The sequence below is a fragment of the Macrobrachium rosenbergii genome, chromosome 29, assembly GCF_040412425.1.
Source record: "Macrobrachium rosenbergii isolate ZJJX-2024 chromosome 29, ASM4041242v1, whole genome shotgun sequence".
NCBI lineage: Eukaryota > Metazoa > Arthropoda > Malacostraca > Decapoda > Palaemonidae > Macrobrachium > Macrobrachium rosenbergii.
Window position 1 is genome coordinate 21,129,062 of NC_089769.1, and position 13,631 is coordinate 21,142,692.

At 34.6% G+C, this 13,631-nt stretch overlaps 1 protein-coding gene across 4 annotated transcripts in view; it reads right to left on the reverse strand.

Moving 5' to 3' along the window:
- Positions 1-5,413: 5,413 nt before the first annotated feature.
- The window catches only part of LOC136854660 (uncharacterized), a 274,936-nt gene continuing 266,718 nt past the window's right edge, over positions 5,414-13,631 (reverse strand). For all 4 annotated transcript variants that reach the window (XM_067131245.1, XM_067131242.1, XM_067131244.1 and 1 more), the window contains 4 exons: positions 13,211-13,420; positions 11,030-11,251; positions 8,568-8,771; positions 5,414-5,748 (listed from right to left, as the gene is read on the reverse strand). In XM_067131245.1, the coding sequence (XP_066987346.1) occupies positions 5,521-5,748; positions 8,568-8,771; positions 11,030-11,251; positions 13,211-13,420 (864 nt within the window). In that variant the 3' untranslated portion in view covers positions 5,414-5,520. The remainder of the gene's footprint in view (positions 5,749-8,567; positions 8,772-11,029; positions 11,252-13,210; positions 13,421-13,631) is intronic.

A 13,631-nucleotide genomic window follows, 5' to 3' on the forward strand; every position in this document is an offset into this window, starting at 1 on the left:
GGCATTTCATGAGGTTAGTCGACTCTTGGTTGTCAATACACATCCTATGGACACAAGTCCCATGCAGGTTACATTGACATTAACAGAGTTTTACCAGTAGCAAAATGAATTCAGCTATTATTTCTTGCATGATCCAAAGGAATGAGAGACTGATAATTTTTGAAAAAGGAAAAGGAAGACTTACCTCACCCTTTCTAAGATATAGAATTCCTGGTTTGCCTAGGACACAGAATTACTATGATGAGACAAAGTAGACTTTCACTACATATAACAGGCTATCTTTCTTCTGGCTTTCAGTATTGTAGTCTTCCAAAAATTTATTCTATTTCAGATTTCACAATTACCCTAGCATTGATGGGCCAGTCCTTTCTTTTCTTTGCCATTGTTTGGTTTGCTTCATACTCTAGCTCTTCTTTTAACATCATATGAAGGTAAGCCCTGAGTTGGTGAATTACCCTGTGTCCAACACTTGCTTGCATGCAGTATCTGGTGGTTCAAAGACAATTAGCTTGATGGGCAAGGACTTCCAGCACCGCACATTAAAGACAGAGAATGCACATCATAGTTCACAAAAGCCAGGCCCCTAACAACAGAGGTTAAGCCCTGCATACTTTAATGGTCTCTTAATTGCAAAAGTTAGGATACATATGGTCTGGTCATTACCTAGACTGGTGACTGTAAATGAATGGAAATATCTGTTAGCTCACAAGCTTGTGTGACCAGGCATGAGATATGAGAATAGTATAGCTACATCATCCACAAATCAGTACTTACATTGACAAGACAACAGTTTCCAGAAACTTCCTCCCTATGTTAGCCATAAGCCAATTTTGTTATTACAGTTATCTCCATTATTACCATATGGTAGTTTAACACATTCACTGAGTCATACTCTAGACTCATACACTTCATCCTATGGTTTTGTCCTAATGCAGAGACTGGAACAAGGTAAAGTTAAAGAAACTGAACAGTGATGTGTGAGAAAAGAAGGAAGTGATGAGACGTAAATGGCATCAGCAACAACAATACAACAGGACCACAAGATGGCTGAAAAGAACCTTTAACTTTATCTACAAAGTGCCAGATGGATTAATGCCCTTCTCTTTCTCAAATGGGTAAAAATGAAGTTACAGAATCCTATAGAGTGAGAGATTAGATTTTTGAGGGGTCTTTCTTCTGGGAGGGCAATCTTAAAGTACCTAATTTGGAATACATACTGTCCACAATGTGCTTAACAAGGTACACTGAAAGTAGGAACCCCATATGGGGAGGATTTAAAGGAAAGATGATACACCTGTACCCTGTAAAAATGAATAGTTACACTGCCAGCAAGACTGCAAGACTTCAGTTTAAATGACTGTCTGTTACTCTTTCAACTTGGACTGCCAAATTTATAAGAATTCAAGAGCCTTCCACCTTAAGGAAGATACTGAAGATCTTCAGTTACTTTGGTCCTGTTCAATTCAAGTACAGTACGTACTTCCTTATTTGATGGGGTTATAACAATCAGAGCTGCACTTCAATTGCTTCCAATACAAACAGGTATCCAGCTCAATACAAAAGTTCTATGTTTTGCAGTTAAAAATCATATGCTTACATCTTCTTAATTTCTTCTGATTATACTAAGAGTAATATTCATAATGAATAAGAGGGAAGAATAAGACTATTATTACTTAAATACTTAATCAACCCCTAAAATCATATATAGACACTTGTAAGTCTTGATGTAAGGGAATACAAATGAAAAATAAAAAGGCAGACTGCAATGCAATTAGCAGTTGAAGGGACACTTCAAAGGGCCTCAATGCTGCCTCAAGTGTTCCATGTAGTGCACAGTATAGGCATCATATCTTACAGATACAATACAGTAACATGATCTTGGTATATTCAGAGTCAGTCATCGCTTCATACCAAATTGGTAGGCACTATAAGGGTAAGTGCTTTCTGCAATATAAGATTTATTTTACACACTGCAAATGAATGAGAAAAATAAAGTACAGTACAATGCATACATGGACATATTGTACTACCACTATTTGTAATAAAAGATGACAACCAATACCTCTCCTTGTCTCTTTCATCAAGTTTGTTATCGCTGTAATCTTAAAATCATAATGTAACGAGTTCTGTCTGTGAACATGCAAAGGATAATATGGAAATGGATAATTTTATATTTGATACCATGACAAAATAACTTAAGACGTTTGTAAACTTTGGTAACGCCAGGATGTACAAACACTTGCTAAAACCAATCAATGCATTTAAGTTCTTAAACAGCCTATACTTTGAAGAATAATATCCATAATGGAAACCAATTGGCAACTCGTTGTAACAATGATAATGAGGTGGAAGAAAAACGTAATCAAAGAATGCTTAAGACACTGATCTGAAACAGTAAAAAATGAGAAATTTTTCTAAACCAGCAATTGGTTTGTGTCCTGACAGGTATTAAAGCATCAGTAAATCTAAAATGGTTTCTGGTTCATATGAAAATGATGCTAATAAACAATTTTATGCTAAATGATGTACAATCAAAGGATTTAAAAAAAAAATTTCAGATCCATATTTATTCTTATCACGGGATGGGGCGCAGCACAACCAGAAAAATACTGTGGGGTAAATAATGCTTTACAACTGATATGTACAATATGGGACATAAAATCTTGGCTACACCCTGGGTAACTGACACTATCATACAACCCTGTGCACTGGAGTTGCATACTGTATAAATGCCTGAACCTCCTGTAAATGCTAAAATTATTACCTAAACTAACCTTTGTTAAAGATGATAAAACTATCAAAATAAAGAAAAATGCAAAATGACTAGTGAATATCCATGAACATGATTTACAAGCCTAAAATAAAATATTTAATAATGAAATTCAAGTAAAATGATCAAACATGAACTGGATTCTCATAAAAAAATAAAAATATTCTAACTTAATGATTATACAGTATTAAAAAATTAAGTGTTCGACTACCCATTACTACTATTGTTCAACTACAATGAATGTATAGAGAACATATACCAAACATTTCACTGAAATGCTGTAACATGCAAATAATGTATTATCCCTCCTCTTTGCTTTTCTAAGAAAGTTGTCCAAAAATATCAGAGCAGTACTGTATTTTGATTTCAAATCAAAACAGAAATTAAAACCTATGTAAAACTGAACCAAAAAATTTAATCCTTTCAGTTGCAATAAATTTAGAAATTTCATGCCAAAAGACAATGAAAAGCAATATCTAGATGGGCTTTACAAATGCATGACATACTTGATACAGAATTGGTAAAGCTTTAGTTTTAAAAAGCTACAGAATGACATGTGAGACCAGTAATTTTTTTTCACTAACTTATATTTATGAGATTCTATCTAACCTTCAGTGTCCCAACAATAAACTCTTCAATGTGCATCAACAACAACAACTTTTGAAATATCTATTTTACAAATAATAATTTACTACTAAACCTGCTGATCTTTACTGATAAAAGGCACAGTAATCAATGAATTTTAAGATTTTTTTATAATGTAGCAATGGAAAATAACATTGACATTATGATTTGCCAAAAAAAGACTTGTATTCATTACACTCCAGTTAAGAAGTGAAGACCATGGATTGTGAAATATTGTACATTAATAAAGAAAAATCAACATCAGTGCACCATCCCAAAAATGTAACACCATCATGTCTTTTTCATGTAAATTTGCTGTATGTTCTAATTTATCTGCCTGTTAACCTAGGGAACCCTACAATAAGTACACAGTAATGGAGGAACTATACAATATATGCAACTTTAAAAACTAAAGGGAATTGTGACACCAAACATAATTCCTCCAGTAGCTGAGGATTAAAATTGCACATTTACTGAACTAGTTAAATATTGATAATACAGTATCCTAATAAATAGTGCACATGCATGAAGCAGCATGTGTGAGATACATAAAACACTGAACCTTAAATTGAAAAGCTTCAACTTTATCAACATGATAAAGTAGTGCAACAAAGCACAGCAATTTCATGGTAGCCTTTCACTTTAAAATTACCCATAAATATTTCTGAACATAAAATCTCATGAAAAACTTCCTCCGATCTTGATCACATTTGATAAATGTGGCAACATATAATATCTCTTCTTCATGCAAATCATGATTCTCCGATCTTTTTAAAAGAAAATATTGTATGAAGCTTACTGAAAAAGACATGTAAAATGACACCAACTGTTAATACTTCCCACTAAGACAAAAATAAATGAAAACACACTTTGATCTTACCTTCCACATTGTACTGCACTAAACAGTTTAAAAAAAATCCCCTGTAAATGCCACTCTTGGGAGATAAAGAGATGAATATACAGTCAGCATTCACATGACATTAGCTGCATACAGGTATTGATTATTCACTCAGAAACTAAGTGGGACCTTATATACCTATGAAGACTCATTGGCACCATTTCATAAAAAAAATCTCTTGTACTTTAGCAATGGCCTAACACCACTGTCCACTTTAAAAACTTAATATTCACTATAGTGATTTTAACAAACATATTTCAGAGAAACTTTAACAATACTTGTTCCATTTAACTTAAACCTTCAGTGAGAAATAGAAACTTTATAATGCTTACACTGTACATTTAAACAGTCATACAATCCTTATTCTATTCAATTATCATTAGACATATATTTCCCTCTTGTGTGCCACACACAAAAACAATTGGTTTAAAAAAATATAAGTTCAAAGAAAGTTGTGAGACAAGTACATCAAGTACAAAGGTGATAATATTCTTGATATAAAAATTTCTTCAAAACATGGTCCGACAGGGTAAGCTAAAACAAATTGTTGACATTTTTTGGGAAGTGTCCTTAAAATGAAAGTTTGAATTAAAATAATAAATAGGTTACAGCGAAACATTCATTTCCACTCAAAATGTCAATTTTAGAAGATATCAAAGATAAAGAATAATAGACTAAGGTAGATACTACTTGGAAGCACAGGGATAAAAAGCACCTTCTGCATATGATCTAAGACTGAAATCACAGGGTTGTACAATTTTTGTTTTGCTGAACACTAACTTAATATAGAACATATAATATTTATTTATAATATTGTTGTATATTTATAATATATATATATATACCTATTTACAATTTTTACAAAAGGGTACAATCAACAAACGGCACCTATTCACAGCACTGTAAGCCACTGATTTACACTTACTCAAGGTAACAAAAGTCTAGCACAGTGAGATGGTAATTCAACACGTCTCCTATCACACTATCTTAGTGCTGAAATGAATGGAAGGGCCAGTCTTTGTAAGCAGCTATTATGATAAATTGATACAAAGGGTATCCACACCCAAAGTGTATACTGTATATATTTACACCACACATTATCATATGTCTTTATCCTTCCCTTTATATCCTGGTTTAAAAATCCTCCAGTATTATGTATGATGAAACTGAGTATGCCCTTCAACTAAAATATTATATACACAAACTACTCTGCCACAGTTTCTCTTTTCTACAGGTCACTCAGACGATCCAGTGTTGAAACACAAGCCCACTTCCCAATTAATTTTTCCCTTCTGTCAATTTTTTTAAGTTTATACATTCCTGAAGGACCACCAAGGAATTCAAACTCAAATCTGCCACCATCTGTGACAGCTTGTCTCAAAGACTTGATAGCAGCATATCCCAGACCACGAGTCTCCAGTTCCAAGGTATTAGTTGCAAGTTTGTCACGGATGGTCTGTCAAAATCAAATGAAAAGTAAATTTACAGCAACTCTTAAAAGTAAATTTTCTAAACACAAAATTAGTTTTTTCATACAAACCAAGCTATCATGTTCACTTTTGCAGTCTCTATTGGCCTCCAGCACAGTCTTTAGTCTTCCAAACAGAAGAAAGTGAGCACTCATGCATGTCCTACCTGGATCCATTGTAGGAACCAGCTACCCTCTTCACTGTTTGTCTAAGCTGAAAGTAAAACAGTGAGAAATGAGAGTCAGGGAAAGAGAGATCAGCACATGACTGCTGGGTTTCTGTATAAAAATGAGCTTTATGCTTTAAAATTTGGCACGTCATGAATAATGGCCCTGAAGCAAATACAGTATCCCATACATTTGTGCATGATATTCAAATTTGTAAATGCAGACATCTCTACATTTCCATTTTGCACACTACTGAAATCTCAATGATATGTTTAAAAGCCAATGAAGTTGAGAGGACTTTCACCTCATGAACTCTCACTATTACCTGTAATGCCTATTCTGGCACATCACCTCCCTCAGTTGAATGGGATAATGTTCCTGGAGACTTGCTCCTTCTCCTGAGAGATACAAAGCAGCAGCCAGGAGTTGCCCTCTAAGGACATGGCAGAAGATCCTCCTTGTTGCTGGTAGCTGATGACAAGGAAGAAACAGTAAAAGGTGCAGTAGTGCACTCTTGACTGTTGGATGTCTGGTTATTCATCACAAAGTTCAAAGCAAACAAAAGGCCTATAGATGACCAAATTCTAGCATGGGTAACTCTAACAGAGGAAGCTACTCACTGACTCTCTATGAACTGGCAAATGATAAAAGGAACACCACGAGGTCCTAAGGAGAAGATTCCTGCAGAGGTGCATAGAATGCTATGGCAAAACCTTGCAAAAACCAAGGAGAAATCCTATTTAGGACCTGTGAGAGAGTGACCCTATATTAATGAGTCACCAAGATTGAAAACTTATTTTGCAGAAAACAAGGAGGGGGAAGGCAGATATCACTGGACCAGATTACAATCCTCTCTTTGCAACAATCCCAGAATTGACTCCAATTTGACTAGTAAACATTGCCAATCGAGGCAAGGCAGACTTGGGTGAAGGGTGCTGAATGCAGCATTTCCTATGAAAATTCTCAACTCTCAATACCTTCCTTAATAATCTCCAGGTGTGTAAGCAAAGCAACCAAAGGTTTCTGTTTAATCCTGTTAAGTGTGACTGCTTAAGAATATTCTTCTCAGACAGTAGACACCTGGGGTGTCCTGTCAGCATCTAAAGTAGGCCCATCTGTCTGTTGTGGTCAAAGGGGAGCAACCAACATCATTCTTATGCACTTGGAAGCCTCTAGTTTAACTAGTCCTACTGATGAGAGAACTGTAGGAAGGCATATACAACAGGGTTATTCCAGGAATATGTCCAGTAGTTTCCAGGCTTCTAGGTCTGGTTTCACTTACTTTAAACTGGAGAGCAGGTCCACCAACAACATGTCACATAAATCCAAAGTGCTCTGCTGAGTACTGGGGGTAGAGACATTCTGACAGCAGACATGGCCTTAGTTCAAAGAACTGTCCTCCATCTTGTTGTGCCTTCCTTAAAAAACACTGGAACAATCCTGGTGTTATGACCCTTTGCTCCTACTGAGATATCCACTGCTTGTTGACACAGAGACTCAGACATTGTCTGCAAGGTGTGCAGCTTGGCCAGGTAAATGTGTAAGTGCCAAGGTTCCAACTTCTGTCATGACTTTTATGAATCAGTTGGTAGTGCTCCTGCCTTTCATTTGGGAGTCATGGATTGGATCTTGATGAGAGGTAATAATAATAATAATAATAATAATAATAATAATAATAATAATAATAATAATAATAATAATAATAATAATAATAATAATAATAATGCCAAACACTTAAAATAAGTGAGGTATAAAAAGTTTAACAAGTACAAAGCACACAAGAAACATGAGATAGCATCATGAAATCTACCCCTTAGCCCTAACAAATGAACAGACTCATTTGCTGGTTAGTGAACAAAAATATACACAAAAACTTGCAAAAAGAAAACAATAAATAATGTACTAGAAAAAGATAAACAGATATATGGAAGCAAAAGACTGTAAACTGCTGAGGGTGTTGAGAAATAAGATGGGTGGAGCTGTGTTTGGCAGTACAGACACAGTGAAGAGGGTACTGTAGTTGGTTCCTAAGAATGGGTTCAGACACTGCACATGACTGATAACTCTTCTAACAGCTGGAAGGCAAGAAACTGCGTGCTGAGAAAATTCAAAATCACATAAGTACTGTACATACGTGGAACAACATGTATAATAAGACTGCCATGAAGCAATCTACATTTACAGTAATGATGGTACAATATTACTGTACCTCATCACATATTTATCTGCATAGTATTTGCTCTCTCCCCATGCTTATCTGAAAGCATTTACAAGTTCAAATTCTTTATAATTTTCTTTACTGTGAGCCATGTGATAAGTAATAACATTTTGAGTTATAACCTATTATTATTACAATCAAGCTACTTAAGTTGTCAACGCACTTCTGAATGATTTAACAAGGAGTAATAATGGCAATAAAAAATAAAGTTAAAAAATGAATCACAGAGAGCTGATTAACACATAAATAAAGAAGTAATAAATTATTCATTACTTTGTTTAAAATATCTAATACATCAGGATCAGTAATGAACAGTTAAAAATTTGCTGTTTCACTTAAATAACTATGTAAACCAGGCTCTTTGCTAGTATCTTAAGGAATGAACTAATGAAAGCAATGAGTAAATCTTTGTTGAACAGACCTTGCCAAAGATAGCTGCTTGAGTGGCTGTCAGCTTGAGACCTGACAGAGAAAGCAAGGAAAGGTGATGAAGATTTGTGGTAAGAGCTTGAAGCAGTGTGTGCTCCATGCCAGGCTTGCCACTTGATTCTCGTACTTCAACACCAGACAGTAGGACCTCCCTTAACTGGCTACCTCTTAGCTGCTTCCCAGCAGCACGCATTAACTGCAAAATAAGTTAACAGATTATTTTTAAGTAAAAGACTATATAAAACTTTTTATAGCATAAAACAAACTTCATCATACAAACCCATTATTCATCTATAATTCTATATGATCATCAGTCATCTGCCTGCCAGACAGAAAGGTGGTCTCACATTGAAGAAGTGGCCTCACCACACAAACTGTCACATATATACACACACATGCTCTGGACCTTCAGGTATGTATTACTTAATAACCTCATTTTTCCTGAAAGTCTATATAGGGCAGCAAGATCTGTGGGGTTGAGAGGGGGGGGGGCACTCATGATTAATTGTTTTGAAAGAAAAAAACTTGTTTTGTATTATAAAAGTTTGTTTCATCACAACCCAAATAAACATATATGCCTGAATCACTATTTACGTGGGAGGCATAGATGCTGAAAGTCCCAGTATTTTGTATGGATATATTAACCCTAAACTAATTAGTCACCTGCAGGAAGACCCTGATAGTTTTCCTGGGCAGAAAAAGTGGTCCCGTCTCTTGAAGGGTTTGGCAGGCAAGAATGGGATGGCAAAGTGTTAAGAAAGGGTCTTTGCTAACAGTCCTCAGATCATGTTGTGTCGGAAACAAACGAATCCTTCAATTACCATATCTGGAATGCAGTAAACGAAAATGCCACCAGTTTATCTGTGTATTCGTCCTCCTCCTAGATGTGGTTATCTACCACAGGATCAAAAATTGAGTGTACTGGGATAGCAAAAGTAGTCATTGTACTATAGCTTAGCTGCAGTATTATCCATACAGGGAACTTGTTTGACTGTATTGTGTTGACTGTCTTCACAGATTGCTGAAGGATGGGAAACAGCTGCTGAACTAATCTGATCTGGCACACTTTTGAACCGCTGATGTAGTGCCTCCTGCCAAGATGGCAGTTTTACTGGGGCATAAACCAATCTCTGCTAATAAAACAAGTTAGTTAAGGATGCAGACCTGACCCAAGCAAATAACAGATGCAGATCCCTGTCAAGATTGTCTACCCATGCTGAGGTGTCTTGTACTTAAATAGGGATAAAGAGGCAAAATGCAAAAACCAATTTAAAAAGGCATAAAGGATACAAACATCAATACAAATCACAAACAATCAAGAAAAAGAACTACCACTCTTAAACTGAAGAGACACAATCCATGAATCAAGTTATCCAGAGTTATTGTAAGCAAAATATTCCAATAACACCTACAACTAAGATAGAATACTGCTGGTACCTGACATAAATTCCAATACCTAAACTAGAAACCTGCACTTAACAATGAAAATAACAGTCAACAATTGACCAATAGCTCTTGTCATGTAAAGAAACTGAAAAAGTCCCTTAAAACTTAACACAAACCTTAACTCTAATTATAACTACATACAGTACAAACCAAATTAGTAAACAAGTTGACCAGTACTGATCAAGCAAAAATCACTACAAAAAAAGAAAATAATTGTCTAAAAGGTACTGAAACTGGAAAATCTGAGGTAGCCAAACAAGATCAGCACAAATATCACTATATAACATGAAAAAATAATGTACTTACAGATGAACTCCAGCATTTACTACCCAACAAAAGGGTGGCTAAAATCGTCTCGCTGGCAAAGATTTAAAACACTTGAAATGGAGGGTTATTCAATCAATGTCACAGAAAGTAAACAGCAGTAAGGTAGTCAAATGGAAAGGTTAAATGAAATAATAAAACTGCTGATAATGTGGAAAACAAGGGCAATGCCGAAGAAAGTGCAGTTAAGTCTGGAGATCTCCAAAACCAACAAGGTTAGGAATTTAGCAATCCAATGGTACATGTACATAGCTACTTGTCTGCTGATGATTTTCATTTGTTTGGTAAAAAAAAGACTGATATATCTTATATTTCATGGACCACAAAATTAGATTACAGTATAAGTTATGGGTTTGCAGTGAAAGTACTTTATAATGACACAATGATATGAAGGAAAGGGGATCATACCAAAAGGTGAAGAATGTCCCTCAACCCTATGGAAGTACAAAATGAATCTGTTAAATTCCTATTTAATCTAGTAAGGCAATGGTTTGCAATTTGAACAAATATATAGAAAATATCAATAAATAAGTACAGATTTCATGGATGCTGATTAGTGTTTGTAAACTGTTTATTTTCTTCTCCATCACATAGGCCAATAATACAAACAAACAATACTCATGGACAAGGTTTGCTGTTCACAGATTTAACATTTTAATCAAAAGCAATGATAGTAACAGATACCTTTTCACAGTTGTCTAAAGAAAACACCCAACCTCCAAGGGTTAAGCGTCTGAGGAATGGGAATGATCCAGGCATTAAAGCAAAGAGTCTGTGAGTTGTTGCATCATCTATGACGTCAGCACCAAGATTTGAAGTTAATGAAACATCAACCAGCTTTGGGAAATGTCTAAGCATAAAGAGCAGCTGTGGTCCCCGTAGAACAACTTTATTATTTAAGGTAACCTGAAAAAATCAAAACAATCGTAATGATTAATATACAGTACAGGTTTCATAAATAAAGTAATCTAGACAAGTGTAAGGAGAATATATAACAGAAAGAAAGACAAAAATAAATATATCTATAAAAACACTACATCAATCAAGTACAGTAAAGTAATGTACTACATTAGACGGTAAAGCAGACTGGAAAATCATGAATGTATACAAATTGCAGACCTGGACTTAAGACCAACTAGTGAGTTAAGAGCCTCTTTCAAGAGCTAACCTTCCAAAGCACAAGCATTAGTATGAAAAACATACAACTACTCTCCATTCAAGTTTTTATGTTGGACTTTTGATGTACTGTACAATCCCTTAATGTTTCAAACAGTATTCAGCAAGTGGTGTCTGGAAACTATTTGCCAGGCACTGCAGGTGCACAAAGACACTACCACTCATTGCACAGAGGATGTGTCATGGTCACAGCTTCTTATCACTTATTAATGGATATTATGCTGGCACTCATTATCCTGGTAGCCGAGCTATAGCATTTCCATTTGAAAGAAATTAAAATTATTATCATTCTTTCACTATGTTTAATTTCTTTATAAGAATTTATTTTTGTGACTTGGCCTGGAGAGGGTTTCTATTTCAGCACTCAGAGTTTGCGTAAGTTTTGCATAGTACTGCACAGCATCATAAAACCAAACTACGTACTTATTACACTCTAATTTCTTATCATTAACAAACTATAGAAAAACGTTGAATATTAATATATAAACATTTGGCTATGTCTATTGATCCTTGCCTGATCTGTGAAAAGTGGAATAACATATACAGTAATATGCAATGTACTTTTTGTCAATAAGCACTTGTGGGCTACTAGGTTTTGATAATGAACAGGATATTCATTTACTGTCTTTATGCAAATATATTGGTGATAATCATGGTGCTGAAAAGCCTCCCATATTTGCCCACTTGACTTCATTACAATCTCTCACATGCCGTTACCATTCTGTCTAAGCCAAAGTGACTCCATTTAAACCATTCAGTTGCAGAAATATTCCCGATTTCCTTATGTGATATACTGTACAATGTTTGATTTCTCCTTCATTTTCATAAAAATATTCAGCTTCAATTCTACATTTTATATGAATTAAAAAGAAAATTGGCAAAACTATGTAAAATTTATAAGTTATCATGCATCCAAATTGATCCACTCTGCACTTGGCATTGCAGGCATGCCAGCCGATCCTCGTACTTCAATGCTTTACTGCCTATCAATCAAGCAAACTGTATTTTAGTTTAGGCATAAAAGTTATAATTTATACATTTGTAATGATTATATTTTGTTTGCTAACATAAAATAACATTCTGTACTTTAACAGAAAGATCTTTAATAAGATTCTAATTTGATAACATCATATATTCCACTTTTTTATTTGCATAAAATAACATTTATTCTTTAAACATTAAGATCTTTAAAAAAAAGTGATGATCCCATAGCATGGTTGACAAGACTGTTTATATCTAAACATAATGAAATATTTCATATTAATTCAGAAAAAATACTTAAAACCTGCATAAAAAATAAATTATTTGTTTAATTTTTTACTTGTTTTAACTGAGTCTACTTTTCATACTATAAGAATTTTGTTCTCAAATTAATTAATATATGGAATATAAAAAAGAAGTAGCATCCAAGTGCTATACCGTATTAGATAAAGTGTTTAAAAAATCTTGTAGTTTGATTGTACAAGCCAAACCTTGTATGTAAATAAGGTAATACTGTAAATGAAATTACTCTGACCCACTTAAATTCATAAGCCTTGTAATTTATGGTACATACACTGTACTGTACACTCAATTCTTTGCATAATGCTAAAAAAAAGTCTTTCAATCTTATCTTCCATTAATTGAGAAAAAAATCTGGACTGAAACTACAAATAAAGAGCACAATAAAATGCAATACTGGAATCATACCTCAAAATGATCTAAGTTTAGGAATGCTAAAGTATTATTGTCAAGTGGTGGAACACCCTCTTGCAAAGCTGAAATAACATCATCTTGTCTTGAAAGCCTAGCTAATGCTCCTTCATGAACTGTTACTAGGACACGGCAACTTCCCAAGTCAACATGCTGCAGCTCAGTAACAGTCAAAAACTGAACGAACTCTCGCAAGGATCTTTCAGTCTGAAAAAGAAATTACCTGTATGAAAGACATATCAAAGGTCCAACAGTACAGCAGCCTAAGTATAGTCATATTAACTTGAACTATAATTTACAAAACAGATTACAGTACTGTATCCATTTTTGCTGGGTAATATTTACAAAGCTGTTATCGGGCCAGCTATGAATGCACATGAATATTCTTAGCAATCACCAATTCTCTCTAAAAATTCTG